Here is a 20,927-nt window from a genome sequence, read left to right as displayed (position 1 = left end):
CTCCTTGCGTGCTGTAACCTTTCTATGATCCCTGTAGACTCTACCAGCAATTTCCCCAGCAGAACCATTAATAACTATCTTCTGTCTATAAGAATGCAAGCAGTTCCTTATCCGACCCAAAAATCTGTCCACTAATCCCACAGGACTCAACTTTATTTAGTAGCCTGTTGTGTGGCACCTTGTCAAAGGCTTTTTGAAAATCAAGACACAATGTCAAACGAGCTACCTTGCATCCACCAACCTTAAAAGAAAGATCAACCAGGTTGGTGAGATATGACTTTCTTTTCCACAAGCAATGTTGAGTTTCTCTAATAACCACTTCGCTGTTAAGGTGGTCATACGGTTTTATTTGGATAATCAACCCAACTTGCTATGAGTTAAAGTCCCACCATGGTAATATGTGAAACTGAATTCTATAAATCTGGTAATTTGTAGTCTGGCACAGGAAAAATGATCATGAAAGCTGCCAGATTGTCAAAAACCCTTACTAGGTCTGGTCTACATGTGACTCTCAACTGCACTGTGCTTGACTCTTAATAGAAGTAGTGTAGCAAGCCTCTCGGTTGTACAAACAATAGTTACTCATAAAGAAGGCCCACCACCATCTTTGCAGGGCAGATAGGGGTGGGCAATAAAAGAGGCCTTGCCATCGTCACTCATATCCCAACAATAAATAAACAAAAGGCCACAATTGGAGCATTGTACAATTTGGGCACCCCATTTAAGCAAAGTATAAAAGCAATGGAAAAGATGCAGTGTAGGTTCAGTGATATGTTACTAGACATGTGGATCAGTTATGAGGATCAGTTATGAAGAGATGTGAGAAGTTGGGGCTTTTTTGACACAAGTTTAAGGGATGAGTTGATGGAGACCTTGAGATTATGAAGGGTTATGATGAAATGAACTGTGATAGTTTGTTTCCACTGGTCAGCAAGATAGTAAGGAGAGTGCAGAAATTTAAGATGGTCATAAAATGACTTAAAGGGGAGATGACAATCAATCTCTTTACATGGAAGATTTGGAAACTTGCTGTAGCAGTCTGTAAATTCTATTAAAAGGACATTAGTTGCTTGAAAAAGAGGAAAATTAAAAGGTATGGGAAGTGAAGAAGAAAGTGGGATTAAACATGGAGGAAAAACACCAGCACAGATTTGGGTTGAATGAACTGTTTTTGTGATACATACATTTTATGATGCACCAGGTACAAGACTGACATCTTTACCTTCAGGATGGGCGGTGGGGGTGGGGAGGAGGAGAGAAAATACTGTAATGTGTAATATTTCATCTGGTAGCTTAGATGGGAACTAAATTAGTTGGTGACTAGACTTGAACTTTTTGGTTGGAAGTCAAGTGCATGAGCTACTTGATTGCTTCATAACTTCAAAGGGAATTCCAGTGTTGACATAAGTGCAAGGCTGAGTAATACATTATCTTTCAACAGTATTTCCACTACAGTTTTAATATAGTAAAACTTTAATTTAGACTTTTATTTTTAGGTTTTTTTTTATTCTTGTTGCATTCCATCCCCTTTTACTCCTTGGCCTGAGTCTGAAATAAATTTTGTTTTTCCCCTATATGAGTCACTATTACTGGACTGATTTCAGAACACCTTAAACCATAAGTTTAGTTGTGGTTGGTTTAATATGTTGGATATTGCCTTTTCGGCCTTGTATGGTATCTCCCTTTCTTCCCCATTCTAATCTTTACTGCTACTGTTTTTGTCATTTTCCTCCCACAGGGATCACCATGAATGTCCAGTGTCTGCATGTACCTGTAAATGCATGCAGTTGGATACAACAGGAAATCTAATCCCAGCAGAAACATCCCAGAGCTAAAAAAAAAAGACAAGAATCTAAGACACTGCTTTCTAATTGTCTTTCAAAACCTCAGTGTACACCTTCTGCCACCGAGCACCCGTAGCTCTCAAAGTAATGAAAAAATAAATTGTTCCATCAACTTGGCAATTTGATGTCTGAATGATTTTGATGTGCATGATATACCCAGGTATAGCAGAAATGAGCCTGTTTGCGTGTCATGTTTTAGGAGCTGATCCAGTTCACTTGAAGACATTCCTGGGACCAATTTGAGATTCTGAGCATCATCCAGGAATGTCCTAGATGATACTGAACACTCCTTGAACCTGCCACTAGAAATGAACCAATATTATATACTGTCTCTAGCAGTAAAGCCATTTTAGCTAGAGCATACATATTAGTGAAAAACTAGACTGAAAAAATAGATTGTTAGAATATGAGACTTTAACAAATACTGCTTGGATTCATGTTGTAAAAATTATACAAAAGGTTATTTCTTTTCAAAGTTTTTTCAATTCCAGGAAATTAGAATTGATGTATAAGGAGGATATACCATATAACCTGGCATTAAGCAAAAGACTAGAGACTGGTGTATTCTTGCATCAGTGTGATTTGTTTCTCTCTACATTCTGCTGAATTGCCACAAAGAGGAATATCTATACACTTATTGAAGTGCCTCAGTCACCTCTGGTCCTGTTAAACATTAGAACTGATAAATTTTCCCTTCCTGTGATAGTGTAAAGGGTGTAGCCTGTGATTCACTACCTTTATTAAATTCAGTAGCGCATACCTTCCTTTAATATGGTCCCTCACTGAAGCAATAACTGTTTAGTCAACTGCTAATCAATGAGTAAAATCAAAGTGAACTTGGCAATTTAACTATGTGAAATCAAATATGGCCTTGGCTGTGTTGGGAATGAAACATTGACATAAATTATCTAGTAGTGTGCAAAAAATATTGAGACAACACATTAATTTACTTTAAAGGGAGTTGTAAAAAATGTAATACTTGTCTTGCACATAATTTGTAAACTGCATTTACTGTTCACATTGGTGCTTCTGATCTCTGCTGCGTGTGTGCGCCTAAAACCAAAGGTGTTCTATTTTCAGTGGTTTCATAATAAATTTGTAAATAAAGTGTGCACATTTGTATCAGATATTTTCCTTCTGTAAAAAATAATTTTGTGTAGTTTTTTTCCTGCTCTTCATTATTTTTCTTCCTGTCCTTAAAAGCAAGCATGCACATGGAATAATGTCAACATTGAGGTGAAGTGGGTGCCTTGGCTTTGAGATGGGATCATGTAATTAAATTGTGATCAACTTTTAGTGATGGACTACTACTGAACCACAATGGCACTATAATTTTTAGCCAATTAAAAATAATCTAGCCAAACTTATTTTTAATTTAAACCAGTTGATGTGGATGAACTTGGATGGTAGAGATTTTTTTTGAGAAACCTAAAGGGCTAATGTCTACCACTATAGAAAGAGTAAACTAAATAGGTACATCATGAAATAGTGATTAGATTATGCCAAACTTGGTTTTTAAAACCTGAGCAGGAACAAAAGTACTGAGTTCTGTAATTTTGAGGTTCCAAGAGAGAATGACATAAAATAGAAAACTGCTGAGTCTTTATCTCAACACAGTAGGGACATGGGGGAGGAAGTGTTAAGGGCACTATATCTGTAGCTTGGGCTGCTGAAAGTAGAAAGTTTAAAATAATACTGACCGTAGTGAAGAAACAACTCATTTATATATGCGCCTTATCCTGGGGATGTCTCAAAACATTTCACAGCCAATAAACTAGTATTAAAACTGTTTCTTTTGGGAAACATTCTTTTTATTCAGCTAAGAGAAACCCAAAGGAGTGAGCTAGAAATGGAAAACAAAATTGTCTTGTACAGCATTCCTTTCTTCATTGTTTTCCCCCTCACTCATTTGTATTCGCTAACTTTGCTTCACAAGTTATTTAATTGCCAGTGGTTCAAATACCCCTCCCCCTTCACAATTAACCAGCCAGGTCAAACTTCCAAGTCTCTGCTGCACAAGGAGGCATAATTTTAAAATTAGAGCTATTCCAGTCAGGAGTGAAATCTGGAAGCACTTTTTTTACACAAAGGGTAGTGGAAATATGGAACTTTCTTGCCCAAAAAGGCTCTGGATGCTGGGTCAATTAAAATTTTCATAACAGATCACCAGACTTTTCTTCAGTAAGGGATATAGATCCAAACTAGTAGGCCCTGTTCAAAGTAAGGTTTGTAATGCAAGACTTTAAAAAAAAAATTACAACTTGTTCCAGTAATAGTCATGTGTTTTTGACTGTGCACATGTTTTCACTTGAAGCCCTCAGCCTCTAATGAGCCAGAACTTGGACCTGATATTTTTGCACAGAACTGTGACACTGTCGGCTGAAGGTAGATCCTACACTGTGAGCATATGCAATGTGCACAATTTGCAGGATGCATCAGTGCATTTTCTCAGTCCAATTAGTATACTGTTTCTTTTCAGCCCCTTAACAGCATCTATTTGGTTGTTTGTCAAAAACCTAGAGGGCAAGTTTCAAAAGTTTTAAGTTTTTTTAAAAAATTGTTTTAGAAAAAATGACAGCTTTGTGTTCAAAATATTATTCTTTAAATTTCAGAAAGCATATCAAGCTGAGATGAAAATGTCTTTCCTCATAATGTGAGTTCAAAATAAAACAGAATTGAATTTTGAAAGCTTTGCAGGTAAATAGAAAAGCTCTCACTATCAACACGTGTTTTGATAGCTAGAAAATATAAATATTTTAATTAAGGACAGCTGTGAAGCACAAAATCATACAGACATCCAGGAACCAATCTCAGATCTGTATCTCAGAATTGGACTGACTTGGTCGTGTTCATGGATTACACTCCTTTTGTTAGAAAACAATATATCCTCTGATTCATGCCACAAGAGATGCTCTAATAAAGCCTTTTATATAAGCACACATTGTAAGTATACTTTGGCCTTCACACTTCAGTGCATCCTGATTCACTGCAAGCAAATAGCACTACCAGAGAACAATTTTTCACCCAATTGCTTTGCAGAATGCAAAAGATGACCATATAATACACACCAAGTTGTAGGGGAAAAAATAAACTCCATACATTTTATTTCAACATTCTCATGTATAAAGGAACAAAATAAAAGTGAAAGTACAACTCATCAAATTTAATTGTGCTGCAATCTTTGAAAGAGGCTGTGTGCCTATCATAACTATTTGTGCAGATCATTACACCTTTTCTAATGTCTTCCAAAAATTTGAGAAAAGAACTATAGTTGTAATTCAGAAGTCTGCTAAAGGATTTTTCTTGTGTACTTAATGAATTTAAAACTTGGCATGTAAACTATTTAAGGGCCTAGCATTATTTTGGGATCTCGTTTTCCTCCACCACTTGTGGGGAAATCACATGCTGTACCAAAATGATTTAGGATTATAACTACACAAGGAGCAGCAGTAAGAACTAGTACCCATACAAATGGCAGAGTGACCAGAAATTTCTAATACTTTTATCACCTCACATTTAAAATTAGCTTGAAGTGAAATTGTATTTCTTTTCAGCAGCTTCCAAACTTTAATGCCTCCAGCACAGGTAGGCTGTTAAGAGAAATGAGACACTTTTCTCCCCATCCCCAACAGCATATCTGAGCAGATTTCCTGCAAGTCCACTCAAACGCAGCATTCTCATGTCTACATCAATCATTTGGAGAAGGAAAAAAATGAGGTTAAACAGTAAAAGTTTGGGATGCAATAAGAGTGCAAGAATGTAGTATACCAGTTACTAATACCTGCTCTACAATTAGCCATCTTGCTTTTATTTTATTGGTTATTGGCAACAGCCTGGAAGAAGCTTTTAAAGGGGTCAGGTCAGATGGATGAAGGGGGAATGAAGTACAATAGGAAAACCTTCCAAGTACTCCCACAAAAAAGTTTTTAATAAATAATGAGCGCATAGTTAAAAACTGTTAAATCTTTAACTTCTTCCAGTTCTTCGACCTGAAACGTTAACTGTTTCTTTCTCCATAGATGCTACCTGACTTGCTGACTATTTCCAGTATCCGCAGTATTTTGCTTTTGATGGATAATCTTTGTCCTACGACAAATTTAAATCCAATTAAATCCCATAAACTAGATGATTCAGTGGCTGTCTTATGACAGATGTTGCTCAGCTGATGGTAGTAGAGCTGTTTATTAAGATAATTGTACTTTGCTTCTCCAGAGAAAACAGCACTCTACCAGTCTGACACCATTCTCCCATCACTATTTTCCCAATCTGCATCACTCCAAGATGCTATTTGGAAACACAGGAACCAATTTAATGAGCATATGCACAGTATAACAACCCCATTAGTCCCCATTTCAGCCGAAAGATTTTCATTGTGCAGCCTTAATGCCCCTAACATCATATGCCCTAAATCGGCTTTGCGCATTTTGCAGGCCAGTAGTAGAGCTGATAAAGCAGCAATTCCATTTATATTTCTGAGTACATCCATTGGCTGCATTCTAGTAACAGTGCTTTGCCTAATAATGCCATCAGTGCTATCTTTTGGAATAAGTTTGCTTTTTAACTTGGACTACAGGGAACCATTATTAAGCCAGTTTATTTTGATTTGTTGCAATCCATTTTCTAAAACTTGAACTAGTTTTAAACTTCTACATTTCACTGACTTTCTTCCTTGCAGGTAAGGTACTACAATTTGTCAGCATCAATTATAAAGCAAAATAAAACAATTCCAGGAATGCTGAGCTCTCAGAACTCAAATCTCCATTTAATTTATCATTCAACAAACTCAGATTTCTGAAATTATGGGTTTTGCAACATTTTAGAAAATATATAAAAGCATAAACTTCCACATTACACCTTTATCTGACTTTTACTTCAAAGTTAACAGATCGATATTCTGACACAAGCAGACCAAAGTTAAATAACTGGTTTGTAATGACAAAAATGAAGTCCAGTAACATCGAGGATAAATCATAATTCAGTTCTATTGGGTACTGGAGATCTTATCTTCCAAATCATGCTGGTTCTTCACATGGTGATGTGTGTAATATGAGGAAATCAACTGCTGCCTGTAACACTAAACGGATAGTACTGGGGAAATTCATGCAAGATGCGAAGGGCTTCATTGTAAAGGCTGAGATCTGAAAAACAAAGATAGAAGGAAAAAGTTAGTCTAGCCAAGTATCCGTAAAGCCTAAGTAATTACGCCTGAATGAAACTGCACAGATAAAAGTTGTACTGCCCCATTTCATATTTCAATATTAACCAAATGGTGGAGATCAGCATCTCAATATTAAACTAAATAAAATATAGGTCAGCGACCTATATGGGTGAACAGGACTTGGTGCGAGTTAGGATACAGGCAGCAGAGTTTTGGATGAGCTCAAGTTTATGTAGGGTGGAAGATGGGAGGCCGGCCAGGAGAGCATTGGAATAGTCGAGTCTAGTGCTAACAAAGGCATTTTTGAGGTGAATGAGTGACCAGGTCATCTGTTTTAGATGGTGTTGGTTGAGAAAGAAATGTTAGAAGACACTATACCATCATACAATGTCCTATACTGTGCCTTCAGGTTCTACACCCTTCATACATCATGTCTTCTACCAGATAACATTAAGAACTCAGGAACCTAAATATTTTACACAGGGGAATGCAAAGATAATCAAGCAAGAGTGTAAATTAGCCATTAAATCTCTGTTTATTGACATTACAAAGTTCTCATGGTTTGTTAACTAGAACTTCTCATATCATCTCCTATCCAATCTGCACCATCAGGATGTCAAGATAGTCCAGTAAAAAGAAACCCTGTCATCAACCACAGACATCATGATGGTGGAGGCAGAAAATTAAAATTTTAAGCTGCACTGCCAAATGTAAAGAGGTAGAAAAAAAACCCACCCCTTTACACACTTTCATCTTAGAATATCAAATGACAGTATACCACTACAAAATAAACTTGTACCTTTTCTGTTAACTGAGCTTGGAAAATATTTCAAACTATTGTCTCGTATCACAATAACTTCAGGTTGCTCAGCATTTGACTCAAGCAGTGTACAATCCACACACATCTAGTGTTGCACTTCTATCCTTAAAATAGACCTAGCTCATTATTTTTTTTAAGATACACACATAAATATTCACATTGCTAATTGTAGGTAAGTTTTTAGGGCTTAAGCTTCTCAGCCAGTAAATTGTTTTGATTTTTTTTTTAAAATCAGGCTATTTTACAATTCAGATTCAGACAAAAACTGGAAGCTGCCTTTTTAAATGTCATTTAAGCTATCTTGTGTGGGATCTTTTAGCTCCTGCACTTTATTAGATGGAGTTAAGTTTTGGAGGAAAAAGACAGTTGTGGGTAGCAAGCTATATATTGTTAAATTATACCAGAAGCAAGTAACAAGCGGATGCAAGTGCAACTCCAACGCAGACACATTGATGACAAAAACAAAATAGTGGCTATATTGGAACTAGCTTCAATCAGGCAATTTTTACATGCACAAATTTAAAGTCATAGTAATTTCTTCCCCATCCTGATCGCTGGATTATCTTTAATAGATTATCTTTAATCAATAAGGCTAATGGAATGCTGGCCTTTATATCTAGAGGACTGGAGTACAAGGGGGCAGAAGTTATGCTGCAGCTATACAAAACCCTGGTTAGACCGCACCTGGAGTACAGTGAGCAGTTCTGGGCACTGCACCTTCGGAAGGACACAATGGCTTTGGAGGGAGTGCAGCGTAGGTTTACTAGAATGATACCCGGACTTCAAGGATTAACTTACGAGGAGGGATTACACAAATTGGGGTTGTATTCTCTGGAGTTTTGAAGGTTAAGGGGTGATCTGATCGAAGTTTAAAATATATTAAGGGGAACGGATAGGGTGGATAGAGAGAAACTATTTCCGCTGGTTGGGGATTTTAGGAGTAGGGGGCACAGTCTAAAAATTAGAGCCAGACCTTTCAGGAGCGAGATTAGAAAACATTTCTACACACAAAGGGTGATAGAAGTTTGGAACTCTCTTCCGCAAACAGCAATTGATACTAGCTCAATTGCTAAATTTAAATCTGAAATAGATAGCTTTTTGGCAACCAAAGGTATTAAGGGATATGGGCCAAAGGTGGGTATATGGAGTTAGATCACAGATCAGCCATGATCTTATCAAATGGCGGAGCAGGCACGAGGGGCTGAATGGCCTACTCCTGTTCCTATGTTCCTAATAGAGCACCTCAATACAGATTATTCGCCTGAAGTGTTTACTGGATTACAAATGGCCATTGAAGAAATGATGGACGGAGGAGCAAGCTACTCCCAAGTGGTTTCTATCAATCAATCAAGTGGCTACCATCCTTGAGGCTTTACGATCAGATTTTTTTAGATTAAACTGCAATATTGAGGTTATATACTCAAACATTATACAATAACTTTCTAAATTTATAAATCCCTCCATCATTTTTGATGGTACTGCATTGGATCAAAAGTGGCCTCAGTTAAAGCAGCAGTGCAAGTTCCAATTATTTATTATTTATTGGTGTAGTATACAATTTAAAAACCAACAATTCTACACCTTTGCCTACAGGAACTGTGACCATTTTAGATGTCTGGTAACCATAGTTGCGAGAAAAGTATCAGATTCTCTGCCATAGAATGCAAACATGCTGGAGTCATAGGCAAGCCATGCAGATAAACTGTAATAGCAAAGAACTCGTAACATATTACGACAAATCTGACAATTGTTAAGTAGATTTTCTATTCTGCAATAATGAAGTATAACTTAACAAAAAGCATTAAGAGGGACTTAAAATTCCCAGAAAATTAGAGTTCATTGTATATCCCAACTAGCAAATGCTATGAAGTATAAAATATGATAATCGTGACTTTCTGAAACTGAAAATATTACTCAAGATTTCTAGGAAAATTACTTTTAAAAAGTGTCCCAGTTGCCCAATGTGGATAAGAGTTTTTAAAAAAACTTTTTAAGTTACTGCTTGTGCCAGTGCTTCCACCGCAGGTCTCTGTCTGCAAGAGAAAAGTCACGTCGTACATTTTATTTTGGAGGGTTCAAAGCCCAAAGTGGAGAGCCCAAAAGCAGATCTAACAAACAGGAGGGTAGAGCGTAATACATGCACAGTGAAAGGTTACAAAAAGTTAGAAACCGTTAAAAGTAAGGAGACTGTATCAGGCAACCAGAAACAAACAACCACTAAGGAAACTGTGGTCTCAGGCGTGGTCCAACCGATGATGTTGCTACACAGATGTCAGGTGAAAGCCGTATCATTTTAAAAATACAGTGGGCGCCCCTGCCACAAACATGTAGGACAAAGGATCATCATCATTAGTATTTCAGGTACACAAGTTACAGAGGCTAGCACCATACCACTCTCTCCTATTGTCCAGCATCATCTCTAGATGTTTGGGAATAGACCCCATACCTAGCAGTTTTTCCATGTTTAGGGGGTGTTTTTAACAATCTGTTTCAAAAAAAAAACCTCGTAGATGCTGGGAATCTTAGACAATCTTGTGTGCAGGAATGTACTACTTATCGCTCAAACGGAAAGGACCAAGAAAAATAGAAATCTAATCTAAGAGAGAAAAAGTAGAACCAAAACTGGAGAGGACAAAGGTCTCTTTTTAAAAAGTGGGGGGTGGGGGAAACCATGAAAAGAATTAAGATTAGTTACAATAAAAAAAATACATCTGGTTAAAAAAGTGTCCTAACAAGGGGAAACTTTAATGCTGATTATGGTGACTATGACATAATGATTAGGACACCAATAATTCTCCCCCATCTTTTCAGTATGAAGTGATTTTTTAACTTAGAAGACAGACACAAAATCAAGTTGCTAGCTTTCGGGAAAAATTTACAGCAGATTCATGTTACGGTACATACCAAAACTGTTCTTATCCTCTCGGAAAGGGGCGTAGTATACAGCCTTGATGGTGGCTTTCTGTGTGACCTTTCCAACCACTTCAATTACTCCACTCAATTCTTCATCGAGCTAGGTAACAGAACAAAAAGTAAGTAAAATGGACTTTACATTTAATCTCACACATTATAAGGTGGGCTCAATCCCACCCCTAGATTAAAGCTATTAAAGAAAGGATTCAAAACACTAAATGGTAGAGTTTTTTGTTTTGCACACTCTGATTTACTTGTGTATATGTACAGAAAATAATCAACGCCTAGAGGTGATGAGATAAAAATTTGTAAGTGAAACATCTGTGACTGTTGTATGGTCCCTCAAATTTAATAACAGCTTTAAAAACTCCACTGGAATTTTTTTTTTACTCATTCATGGGATGTGGGCGTCGCTGGCAAGGCCAGGCCAGCATTTATTGTCCATCCCTAATTGCCCTTGAGAAGGTGGTAGTGAGCCACCTTCTTGAACCGCTGCAGTCCGTGTGGTGAAGGTTCTCCCACAGTGCTGTTAGGGAGTTCCAGGATTTTGACCCAGCGACGACAAAAAACGGCGATATATTTCCAAGTCGGGATGGTGTGTGACTTGGAGGGGAACATGCAGGTGGTGTTGTTCCCATGTGCCTGCTGCTCCTATCCTTCCAGGTGGTAGAGGTCACGGGTTTGGGAGGTGCTGTCGAAGAAGCCTTGGCGAGTTGCTGCAGTGCATCCTGTGGATGGTACACACTGCAGCCACTGTGCGCCGGTGGTGAAGGGAGTGAATGTTTAGGGTGGTGGATGGGGTGCCAATCAAGCGGGCTGCTTTTTCCTGGATGGTGTCAAGCTTCTTGAGTGATGTTGGAGCTGCACTCATCCAGGCAAGTGGAAAGTATTCCATCACACTCCTGACTTGTGCCTTGTAGATGGTGGTAGGGCTCTGGGGAGTCAGGTGGTGAGTCACTTGCCGCAGAATACCCAGTCTCTGACCTGCTCTTGTAGCCACAGTATTTATATGGCTGGTCCAATTAAGTTTCCGGTCAATGGTGACCCCCAGGATGTTGATGGTGGGGGATTCGGCGATGATAATGCCGTTGAATGTCAAGAGGTGGTTAGACTCTCTCTTGTTGGAGATGGTCATTGCCTGGCACTTGTGTGGCACGAATGTTACTTGCCACTTATCAGCCCAAGCCTGGATGTTGTCCAGGTCTTGCTGCATGCGGGCACAGACAGCTTCATTATCTGAGGGGTTGCGAATGGAACTGAACACTGTGCAATCATCAGCGAACATCTCCATTTCTGACCTTATGATGGAGGGAAGGTCCTTGATGAAGCAGCTGAAGATGGTTGGGCCGAGGACATTGCCCTGAGGAACAGCTGCAGCAATGTCTTGGGGCTGAGATGATTGGCCACCAACAACCACTACCATCTTCCTTTGTGCTAGGTATGACTACAGCCACTGGAGAGTTTTCCCCTGATTCCCATTGACTTCAATTTTACTAGGGCTCCTTGGTGCCGCACATGGTCAAATGCTGCCTTGATGTCAAGGGCAGTCACTCTCACCTCACCTCTGGAATTCAGTTCTTTTGTTTATGTTTGGACCAAGGCTGTAATGAGGTCTGGAGCCAAGTGGTCCTGGCGGAACCCAAACTGAGCGTCGGTGAGCAGGTTATTGGTGAGTAAGTGCTGCTTGATTGCCCTGTCGACGACACCTTCCATCACTTTGCTGATGATTGACAGTAGACTGATGGGGCGGTAATTGGCCGGATTGGATTTGTCCTGTTTTTGTGGACAGGACATACCTGGCCAATTTTCCACATTGTCGGGTAGATGCCAGTGTTGTAGCTGTACTGGAACAGTTTGGCTAGAGGCGCAGCTAGTTCTGGAGCACATGTCTTCAGCACTACAGCCGGGATGTTGTCGGGGCCCATAGCCTTTGCTGTATCCAGTGCGCTCAGCCATTTCTTGATATCACGTGGAGTGAATCGAATTGGCTGAAGACTGGCTTCAGTGAAGATGGGGATATCGGGAGGAGGCCGTGATGGATCATCCACTTGGCACTTCTGGCTGAAGATGGTTGCAAACGCTTCAGCCAGATGTACTATGATGTACTACATTTTGCCAAAATTATTAAGTTTTCAGTCAACTTTTATGCCAGTAATGGAATTCACAGTAGATGCCAATTGTTGCTGTGTGCCGGGTTCTTAATAAAAGAAAACACATGCAAGAGCATAATTGTTGACATAATTACTATAGGTTTAAATCTATTGTTCTGGGACTCTAAGAATCATCAAGCACAACAATCATTTCTGTCAAAGACCTAATGAAATTCTCGAGTGCATAACTGGTTTGTGAAAATGTTCTGAAAATAGATCGATTCGTGTCTAAATTGTGGAGCATTGTTGATACTTGATTCCACTGCTCCCAAATACATTTGTGTAGCTGTGATGGTTTAAAGCAAAAGTGGCTAGTCTTTGGAACAAACTGCTGCAGAAGCAAATGATTGAAGTAACTTCCTCAGTTTACTATCCTTCCCAGGATCAATTCAATACTACATAAGTTGCAAGCGGACAAGGTCTTCAATCTACTTTGCAGAGTTCTTTTCTCACCAGCACCCCCCACCCCTAACCCCTGCTGCCCCATTAAAAAATCAAGCCGAGAACAAGCTGAACAAAGTGGCATGGGGCAGTCAATGCAAAACCTCCGGTTTGATGCAATCCGTTAACCAGTTTGTCTCAGAAATTATATCCATACTTAATCTGAGCAACTGTAATAATAAAATTGTTTATTTATCCATAAAAGAGGTAATTTCTGAAAAAAAACACATCTGACCGAACCTTGTGAAATCTTTGGAATGCACCTTTCCAATTTCAGAAATTCTCAAATCTTACATGTTTCAAAGAGTTTTTGAAAAAAGTACAAAACAAAGATAGAAAAGGCTGGATATACACACCAATTTAATCAGCATCTGTCTCTCTCTAGATGCTAACCGACTTGCTCTGTATTTCCAGTATTTCGGTTTCTGATTTCCATCATGCAGTTTCTTTTTAAAAAAACTTTTTATATATAAAGATTAAGTTATTTGTGTAATTACAAGTCTCAAAAAGTATATAAATGATGAGCCAGATTTTGCTGGAGCGGGGCATCTCGTAACATGCTCCGTTAGAGCATGTTTTAAAGTTTTTGGCCATAAAGTTGCTGGAAGTGCAAGCTGATAACGGCGCAGCGAGGGAAACAGGGCATCTGGGACCTTGGTGAGGGAACCAACAGTGAGATTGAAGGATTGAGAAATAAACAGAGGAAGGACTGAGAAGGAGGGTGAATTAGAGTGGGTGAATTCAATGTCAAATCAGGCACAGAAAGAGAAATTTTAAAAAAGAGAAAAAAAGATTAGAACAAGGGAGAAAGAGAGAGAAAAGAAAAGACATTTTTAAATTAAAAATGAAATAAAATCCTAAAACGTTTCACTACCTGAGATTCCACACTTATAATTGTTTACTTTTTGAACAAGAGGGGTTGATTAGCACTAACAATTATCACAGGTATGAGGTACTTGCTACCTGTGTGGATGAGAACAAAGACTGCAGGGAGGATGGGCAATTTGATCACGGCACCGTGTTACAGAAGGCCATTGAAGTGGGGGGAGTAAAAAGGAATGTGGTAGTGTTAGGGGATAGTATCGTCAGGGGGATAGATACCGTTCTCTGCAGCTGCGACCGGGAATCCCGAAGGCTGTGTTGCCTGCCCAGTTAATCCCATCTTTAACCCCAGGGTTAAGGATATCTTCGAGGCTGGAGAAGAACTTGGAGCATAAGGGGGAGGATCCAGTTGTCGGGGTTCACGTACAAACCAACGACATAGGTAGAACTAGTAATGAGGTTCTGCTGAGGGAGTTTGAGGAGCTAGGGTCCAAATTAAAAAGCAGAACCTCAAAGGCAATAATCTCTGGATTACTACCTGAACCACGCACAAATTGGCATAGAATCATAGAAATTTATGGTACAGAAGGAAGCCATTCGGCCCATTGTGTCTGTGCCGGCCGAAAAAGAGCTATCCAGCCTAATTCTACTTTATACATTGTGGAACCAACTAGAGAACAGGCTATTTTATCTTGTCTTGTGTAATGAAACAGTTAATTAGTAATCTCATAGTAAGGGATCTCCGAGGCAGATTGATCATAATATGATAGAATTTCACACTGAGTTTGAGAGTAATGCACTTAAGTCTGAAACTAGAGTCTTAAACAAAGCCAATTACATAGGTATGAGGGGCAAGTTGGCTAAGATTGATTGGGAAATTAGATTAAAAAATGACGGTAGATAAGCAATGGCGAACATTTAAAGAAATATTTCATAATTCTCAACAAATATACATTCCATTGAGGAATAAAAACTCCACGGGAAAAGTGATCCATCTGTGGCTAACTAAAGTTAAGGATAGTATTAGATTAAAAGAAGAGGCCTATAATGTTGCCAAGAAGTGTAGTTAGTCTGAAGATTGGGAGAGTTTTAGAAACCAGCAAAGGATGACCAAAAAATTGAAAGAGGGAGAAAATAGAATATGAGAGTAAACTAGCAAGAAATATAAAAACAGATTGGAAGAGCTTCTACAAGTATGTAAAAAGGAATAGTGTAGTGAAAGTAAACGTGGGTCCCTTAGAGGCTGAGACAGGAGAAATTATAATGGGGAATAAAGTGGCAGAGACATGAGGTTATCCACTTTGGTTGTAAAAACAGAAAGACAGATTATCTGAATGGTGACAGATTGGGAAAAGGGGAGGAGCAACGAGACCTGGGTGTCCTTGTACACCAGTCGCTGAAAGCGAGCATTCAGGTGCAGCAAGCAGTTAGGAAAGTGAATGGTATGTTGGCCTTCATTGCAAGAGGATTTGAGTACATGAACAGGAATGTCTTACTGCAGTTATACAGGGCCTTGGTGAAACCTCATCTGGAGTACTGTGTGCAGTTTTGGTCTCCTTATCTGAGGAAGGATGTCCTTGCCATGGAGGGAGTGCAACGAAGGTTTACCAGACTGATTCCTGGGATGGCAGGACTGACGTATGAGATGAGATTGGGTCGACTAGGCCTATATTCACTAGAGTTTACAAGAATGAGAGGTGATCTCATCAAAACATATAAAATTCTAACAGGACTAGACAGACTAGGTGCAGGGAGGATGTTCCCGATGGCTGGGGAGTCCAGAACCAGGGGTCACAGTCTCAGGATATGGGGTATGCCATTTAGAACCGAGATGAGGAGAAATTTCTTCACTCAGAGGGTGGTGAACCTGTGGAATTCTCTACCACACAAGGCAGTGGAGGCCGAGTCATTCGATGTATTCAAGGAGATATGGGGAAAAAGCGGGAACAGGGTACCGAATTAGATGATCAGCTATGATCTTTTTGAATGGCGGAGCAGGTCCGAAGGGCCTACTCTTGCTCCTATTTTCAATGTTTCTATGTTAAACAAATATTCTGTATCTGTCTTCACAGTAGAAGACTCAAAAAACATACCAGAAATAGTGGGGAAATAAGGGTCTAACGAGAGTGAGGGACTTAAAGTAATTAATATTAGGTAAAGAAAAAGTACTGGAAAAATTCATGGGACTCAAAGCCGACAAATCCCCTGGACCTGATGGCCTACATCCTAAGGTTGTAAAAGAGGTGGCTGCAGAGAAAGTGGATGCATTGGTTGTGATTTTCCAAAATTCCGTAGATTCTCGAACGGTCCCCATGGATTGAAAGGCAGCAAATGTAACACCGTTATTCAAGAAAGGAGGGAAAGAGAAAACAGGGAATTACAGGCCAGTTAGCCTGACATCAGTAGTCAGGAAAATGCTGGAATCCATTATTAAGGATGTGCTAACGGTGCACTTAGAAAATCATAATCTGATTAGGCAGAGTCAACACCGTTTGACAAATCTATTGGAGTTTTTTTGAGGGTGTAACTAGCAGGGTAGATAAAGGGGAACCAGTGGATGTCGTATATTTGGATTTCCAAAAGGCTTTCGATAAGACGCCATACAAAAGGTTGTTACACAAGATAAGGGTTCATGGGGTTAGGGTGATATATTAGCATGGATAATAGATTGGTTACTGGACAGGAAACAGAAAGTAGGAATAAAAGGGTTATTTTCAGGATGGCAGGCTATAATTAGTGGGGTGCCACAAGAATAAGTGCTTGGGCTTCAGCTATTTACAATATGTATCAATGACTTAGATGAAGGGACTGAGTGTAATGTATCCAAGTTTGCTGATGATACAAAGCTAGGTGTGAAAGTAAGTTGTGAGGAGGACACAAAGAGTCTGCAAAAGAATATAGATAGGTTACGTGAGTGGGCAAGAAGGTGGCAAATGGAGAATAATTTGGGGGTTATTCACAAATAATTCATTTTGGGAGGAAGAATTAAAAAAAAACAGAATATTTTTTAAATGGTGAGAAACTATTAAATGTTGGTGTTCAGAGGGATTTGGGTGTTTTTGTACACAAAACACAGGAAGTTAACTTGTAGGTACAGCAAGCAATTAGGAAGGCAAATGGTATGTTAGCCTTTATTGCAAGGGGGTTGGAGTGCAAGAGTACTCCCAGACTGTACGTGGCACTCTGGTAAAGAATTCCCACAGTGCAGCCGAAGCCTGCAAACATCTGCTGATTAATAATGAACAGGGAGAGTAGAACAAACAAATATGAAGTTGTGGTATAATCTATGAATGGTTAGTCTTACTCTCAATCATATTTTTTTTTAAATCTGGTGCTTTATTGACACCAAGATTTTGAACGTAAATTAAAAAATACAACTTTTTACCATATACAGTTTTGTGATTGGAAATCAGATCCAGCAAATAATCTCAGAACAGTTCCCATTAGTTTGCTGCATCCCTGACACAATTAAACAGGTAAAATACCTACTTATCTTGAGGCCCAGTTGTTTTCACATTGTGGGCACTCCTCCTCCCCCGACAGCAACAGTTAACATCGGAATTCAAACTAACTTGCACTTGATAACTTATTAAATAATCAAATAATGCAGTCCAAGTAACTATTCTCCAGTAAGATTTTTTTGACTGTTAAAGGAAAACTAAATCAATACAGTATGCTGTGGCATCACATCTCAGTTTTTCATATCCAGGGAACAAATTTGCATCCATATATTTTTAAAAGTCACTTACTGGATCAGCCATTTCCACTGTTACATTCTTCCCATCGCCATCTGACAGAATAAAGGAGGTCCCAGTGGGGTGAATCTGTTTTACAAAAACACCAGGCATGTTTAATGGGTAACATACAGTAAAAAGTGGCATGGGATCAATCGTTCTAGATCCCAAGACAACTACGGATAAGGAAAGCCATTTGACCATCTCAGTTCATCCACCCAGAGGTTCTAATGCCCCCCATTGTAACGTCCAATTGTTCCTTCAATGATTCCAGAGATTTTGCCTCCACTGAAATAACTAGAAGTTTATTCCACATGTTGATCATTGTGTGAAAAACAATTTCTTGATATCAATCCTAAAATTACCATTTATTAGTTTGAACATGTGTCCCTTAGTTCTATTTCCTCAGTTTAATTTTAAAAATATTCTGGGATATCTTGTCTATACCCATAACAATAGAGATGGCGATGCCAACGTACATATTACAAATAGAAAGAGAAGGTAGAGTTTACTTTATGTTGGGTTCACCAAATCAGACAGTTTATACGGTTTTTAAATAAGATTGGCACTTCGGTTTGATTAGATTTTGCGAACAAATGAAAACAGTACTTTCACATTTTGTGATTATATTTTGTCCAAAAATATTCCGGCAAAATATATGCACATCTTCGCAACTGGTACTTCTAAGGCCTGATGATAGATGTGAACATAAATTCCTACTCAACATAATCTGGTAACTTTTTATGCAACAGAAAGAAACTAGAGAGAGAAGCAAACAGAGGGGGAGAGAGAGAGAAGCAAACAGAGGGGGAGAGAGAGAGAAGCAAACAGAGGGAGAGAGAGAGAAGCAAACAGAGGGGGAGAGAGAGAGAAGCAAACAGAGGGAGAGCAAGAGAGAAGCAAACAGAGGGAGAGAGAGAAGCAAACAGAGGGAGAGAGAGAAGCAAACAGAGGGAGAGAGAGAAGCAAACAGAGGGAGGAGAGAGAGAAGCAAACAGAGGGAGAGAGAGAAGCAAACAGAGGGAGAGAGAGAGAAAGAAGCAAACAGAGGGGGAGAGAGAGAAGGAAGCAAACAGAGGGAGAGCGAGAGAGAAGCAAACAGAGGGAGAGAGAGAAGCAAACAGAGGGAGAGAGAGAAGCAAACAGAGGGAGAGAGAGAAGCAAACAGAGGAGAGAGAGAGAAGCAAACAGAGGGAGAGAGAGAAGCAAACAGAGGGAGAGAGAGAAGCAAACAGAGGGAGAGAGAGAAGCAAACAGAGGGAGAGAGAGAAGCAAACAGAGGGAGAGAGAGAAGCAAACAGAGGGGAGAGAGAGAAGCAAACAGAGGGAGAGAGAGAGAAAGAAGCAAACAGAGGGGGAGAGAGAGAGAAGCAAACAGAGGGGAGAGAGAGAGAGAGAAGCAAACAGAGGGAGAGAGAGAAGCAAACAGAGGGAGAGAGAGAGAGAAGCAAACAGAGGGAGAGAAGAGAGAGAAGCAAACAGAGGGAGAGAGAGAGAGAAAAGCAAACAGAGGGAGAGAGAGAGAGAAGAAGCAAACAGAGGGGGAGAGAGAGAGAAGCAAACAGAGGGAGAGAGAGAGAGAAAGAAGCAAACAGAGGGGGAGAGAGAGAGAAGCAAACAGAGGGAGAGAGAGAGAGAAGCAAACAGAGGGAGAGAGAGAGAGAAAGCAAACAGAGGGGGAGAGAGAGAGAAGCAAACAGAGGGGGAGAGAGAGAAGCAAACAGAGGGAGAGAGAGAGAAAGCAAACAGAGGGAGAGAGAGAGAGAAGGAGCAAACAGAGGGGGAGAGAGAGAGAAGCAAACAGAGGGAGAGAGAGAGAGAAAGAAGCAAACAGAGGGGGAGAGAGAGAGAAGCAAACAGAGGGAGAGAGAGAGAGAAAGCAAACAGAGGGGAGGGGAAGAAGAGAGAGAAGCAAACAGAGGGAGAGAGAGAGAAAAGCAAACAGAGGGAGAGAGAGAGAGAAGAGCAAACAGAGGGGGGAGAGAGAGAAGCAAACAGAGGGAGAGAGAGAGAGAAGCAAACAGAGGGAGAGAGAGAGAGAAGCAAACAGAGGGAGAGAGAGAGAGAAGAAGCAAACAGAGGGGGAGAGAGAGAGAAGCAAACAGAGGGAGAGAGAGAGAGAAAAGCAAACAGAGGGGGAGAGAGAGAAGCAAACAGAGGGAGAGAGAGAGAAAAGCAAACAGAGGGAGAGAGAGAGAGAGAGAAGCAAACAGAGGGAGAGAGAGAGAGAAAGCAAACAGAGGGAGAGAGAGAGAGAAAAGCAAACTGAGGGGGAGAGAGAGAAAGAAGCAAACTGAGGGGGGAGAGAGAGAAAGAAGCAAACTGAGGGGGAGAGAGAGAAAGAAGCAAACTGAGGGGGGGGGAGAGAGAGAAGCAAACAGAGGGAGAGAGAGAGAGAAGCAAACAGAGGGAGAGAGAGAGAGAAGCAAACAGAGGGGAGAGAGAGAAGCAAACAGAGGGAGAGAGAGAGAAGCAAACAGAGGGAGAGAGAGAGAGAAGCAAACAGAGGGAGAGAGAGAGAAGCAAACAGAGGGAGAGAGAGAGAGAAGCAAACAGAGGGGGAGAGAGAGAGAGAGAAGCAAACAGAGGGGAGAGAGAGAAGCAAACAGAGGGGAGAGAGAGAGAAAAGCAAACAGAGGGGGAGAGAGAGAAGCAAACAGAGGGAGAGAGAGAGAAGAAGCAAACAGAGGGGAGAGAGAGAGAAGCAAAACAGAGGGAGAGAGAGAGAGAAGCAAACAGAGGGGGAGAGAGAGAAGCAAACAGAGGGGGAGAGAGAAGCAAACAGAGGGGAGAGAGAGAGAGAAAAGCAAACAGAGGGGGAGAGAGAGAGAAGCAAACAGAGGGAGAGAGAGAGAATAAGCAAACAGAGGGAGAGAGAGAGAAGCAAACAGAGGGAAGAGAGAGAGAAAGCAAACAGAGGGGAGAGAGAGAAGCAAACAGAGGGGGAGATGAGAAGAAGCAAACAGAGGGAGAGAGAGAGAGAGAAGCAAACAGAGGGAGAGAGAGAGAGAAAGAAGCAAACAGAGGGGAGAGAGAGAGAAGCAA

At 40.2% G+C, this 20,927-nt stretch overlaps 2 protein-coding genes across 5 annotated transcripts in view; one reads left to right on the top strand and one right to left on the bottom strand.

The window, feature by feature from the left end:
* The window catches only part of mios (missing oocyte, meiosis regulator, homolog (Drosophila)), a 56,885-nt gene extending 53,929 nt beyond the window's left edge, over positions 1-2,956 (top strand). For all 3 annotated transcript variants that reach the window (XM_068004130.1, XM_068004138.1, XM_068004146.1), the window contains one exon: positions 1,739-2,956. In XM_068004130.1, the coding sequence (XP_067860231.1) occupies positions 1,739-1,835 (97 nt within the window). In that variant the 3' untranslated portion in view covers positions 1,836-2,956. The remainder of the gene's footprint in view (positions 1-1,738) is intronic.
* Positions 2,957-4,916: 1,960 nt separating this feature from the next.
* rpa3 (replication protein A3) overlaps positions 4,917-20,927 on the bottom strand; it is a 25,195-nt gene continuing 9,184 nt past the window's right edge. For both annotated transcript variants that reach the window (XM_068004111.1, XM_068004119.1), the window contains exons 2-4: positions 17,898-17,972; positions 10,727-10,835; positions 4,917-6,982 (exon numbers count right to left, since the gene is read on the bottom strand). In XM_068004111.1, the coding sequence (XP_067860212.1) occupies positions 6,900-6,982; positions 10,727-10,835; positions 17,898-17,972 (267 nt within the window). In that variant the 3' untranslated portion in view covers positions 4,917-6,899. The remainder of the gene's footprint in view (positions 6,983-10,726; positions 10,836-17,897; positions 17,973-20,927) is intronic.

Source organism: Heptranchias perlo, chromosome 2 (genome assembly GCF_035084215.1).
Source record: "Heptranchias perlo isolate sHepPer1 chromosome 2, sHepPer1.hap1, whole genome shotgun sequence".
In the NCBI taxonomy this organism is placed as follows: Eukaryota; Metazoa; Chordata; class Chondrichthyes; order Hexanchiformes; family Hexanchidae; genus Heptranchias; species Heptranchias perlo.
Note: the sequence above shows the minus strand (reverse complement) of the source record. Positions and strands in the feature narration are given on the sequence as shown.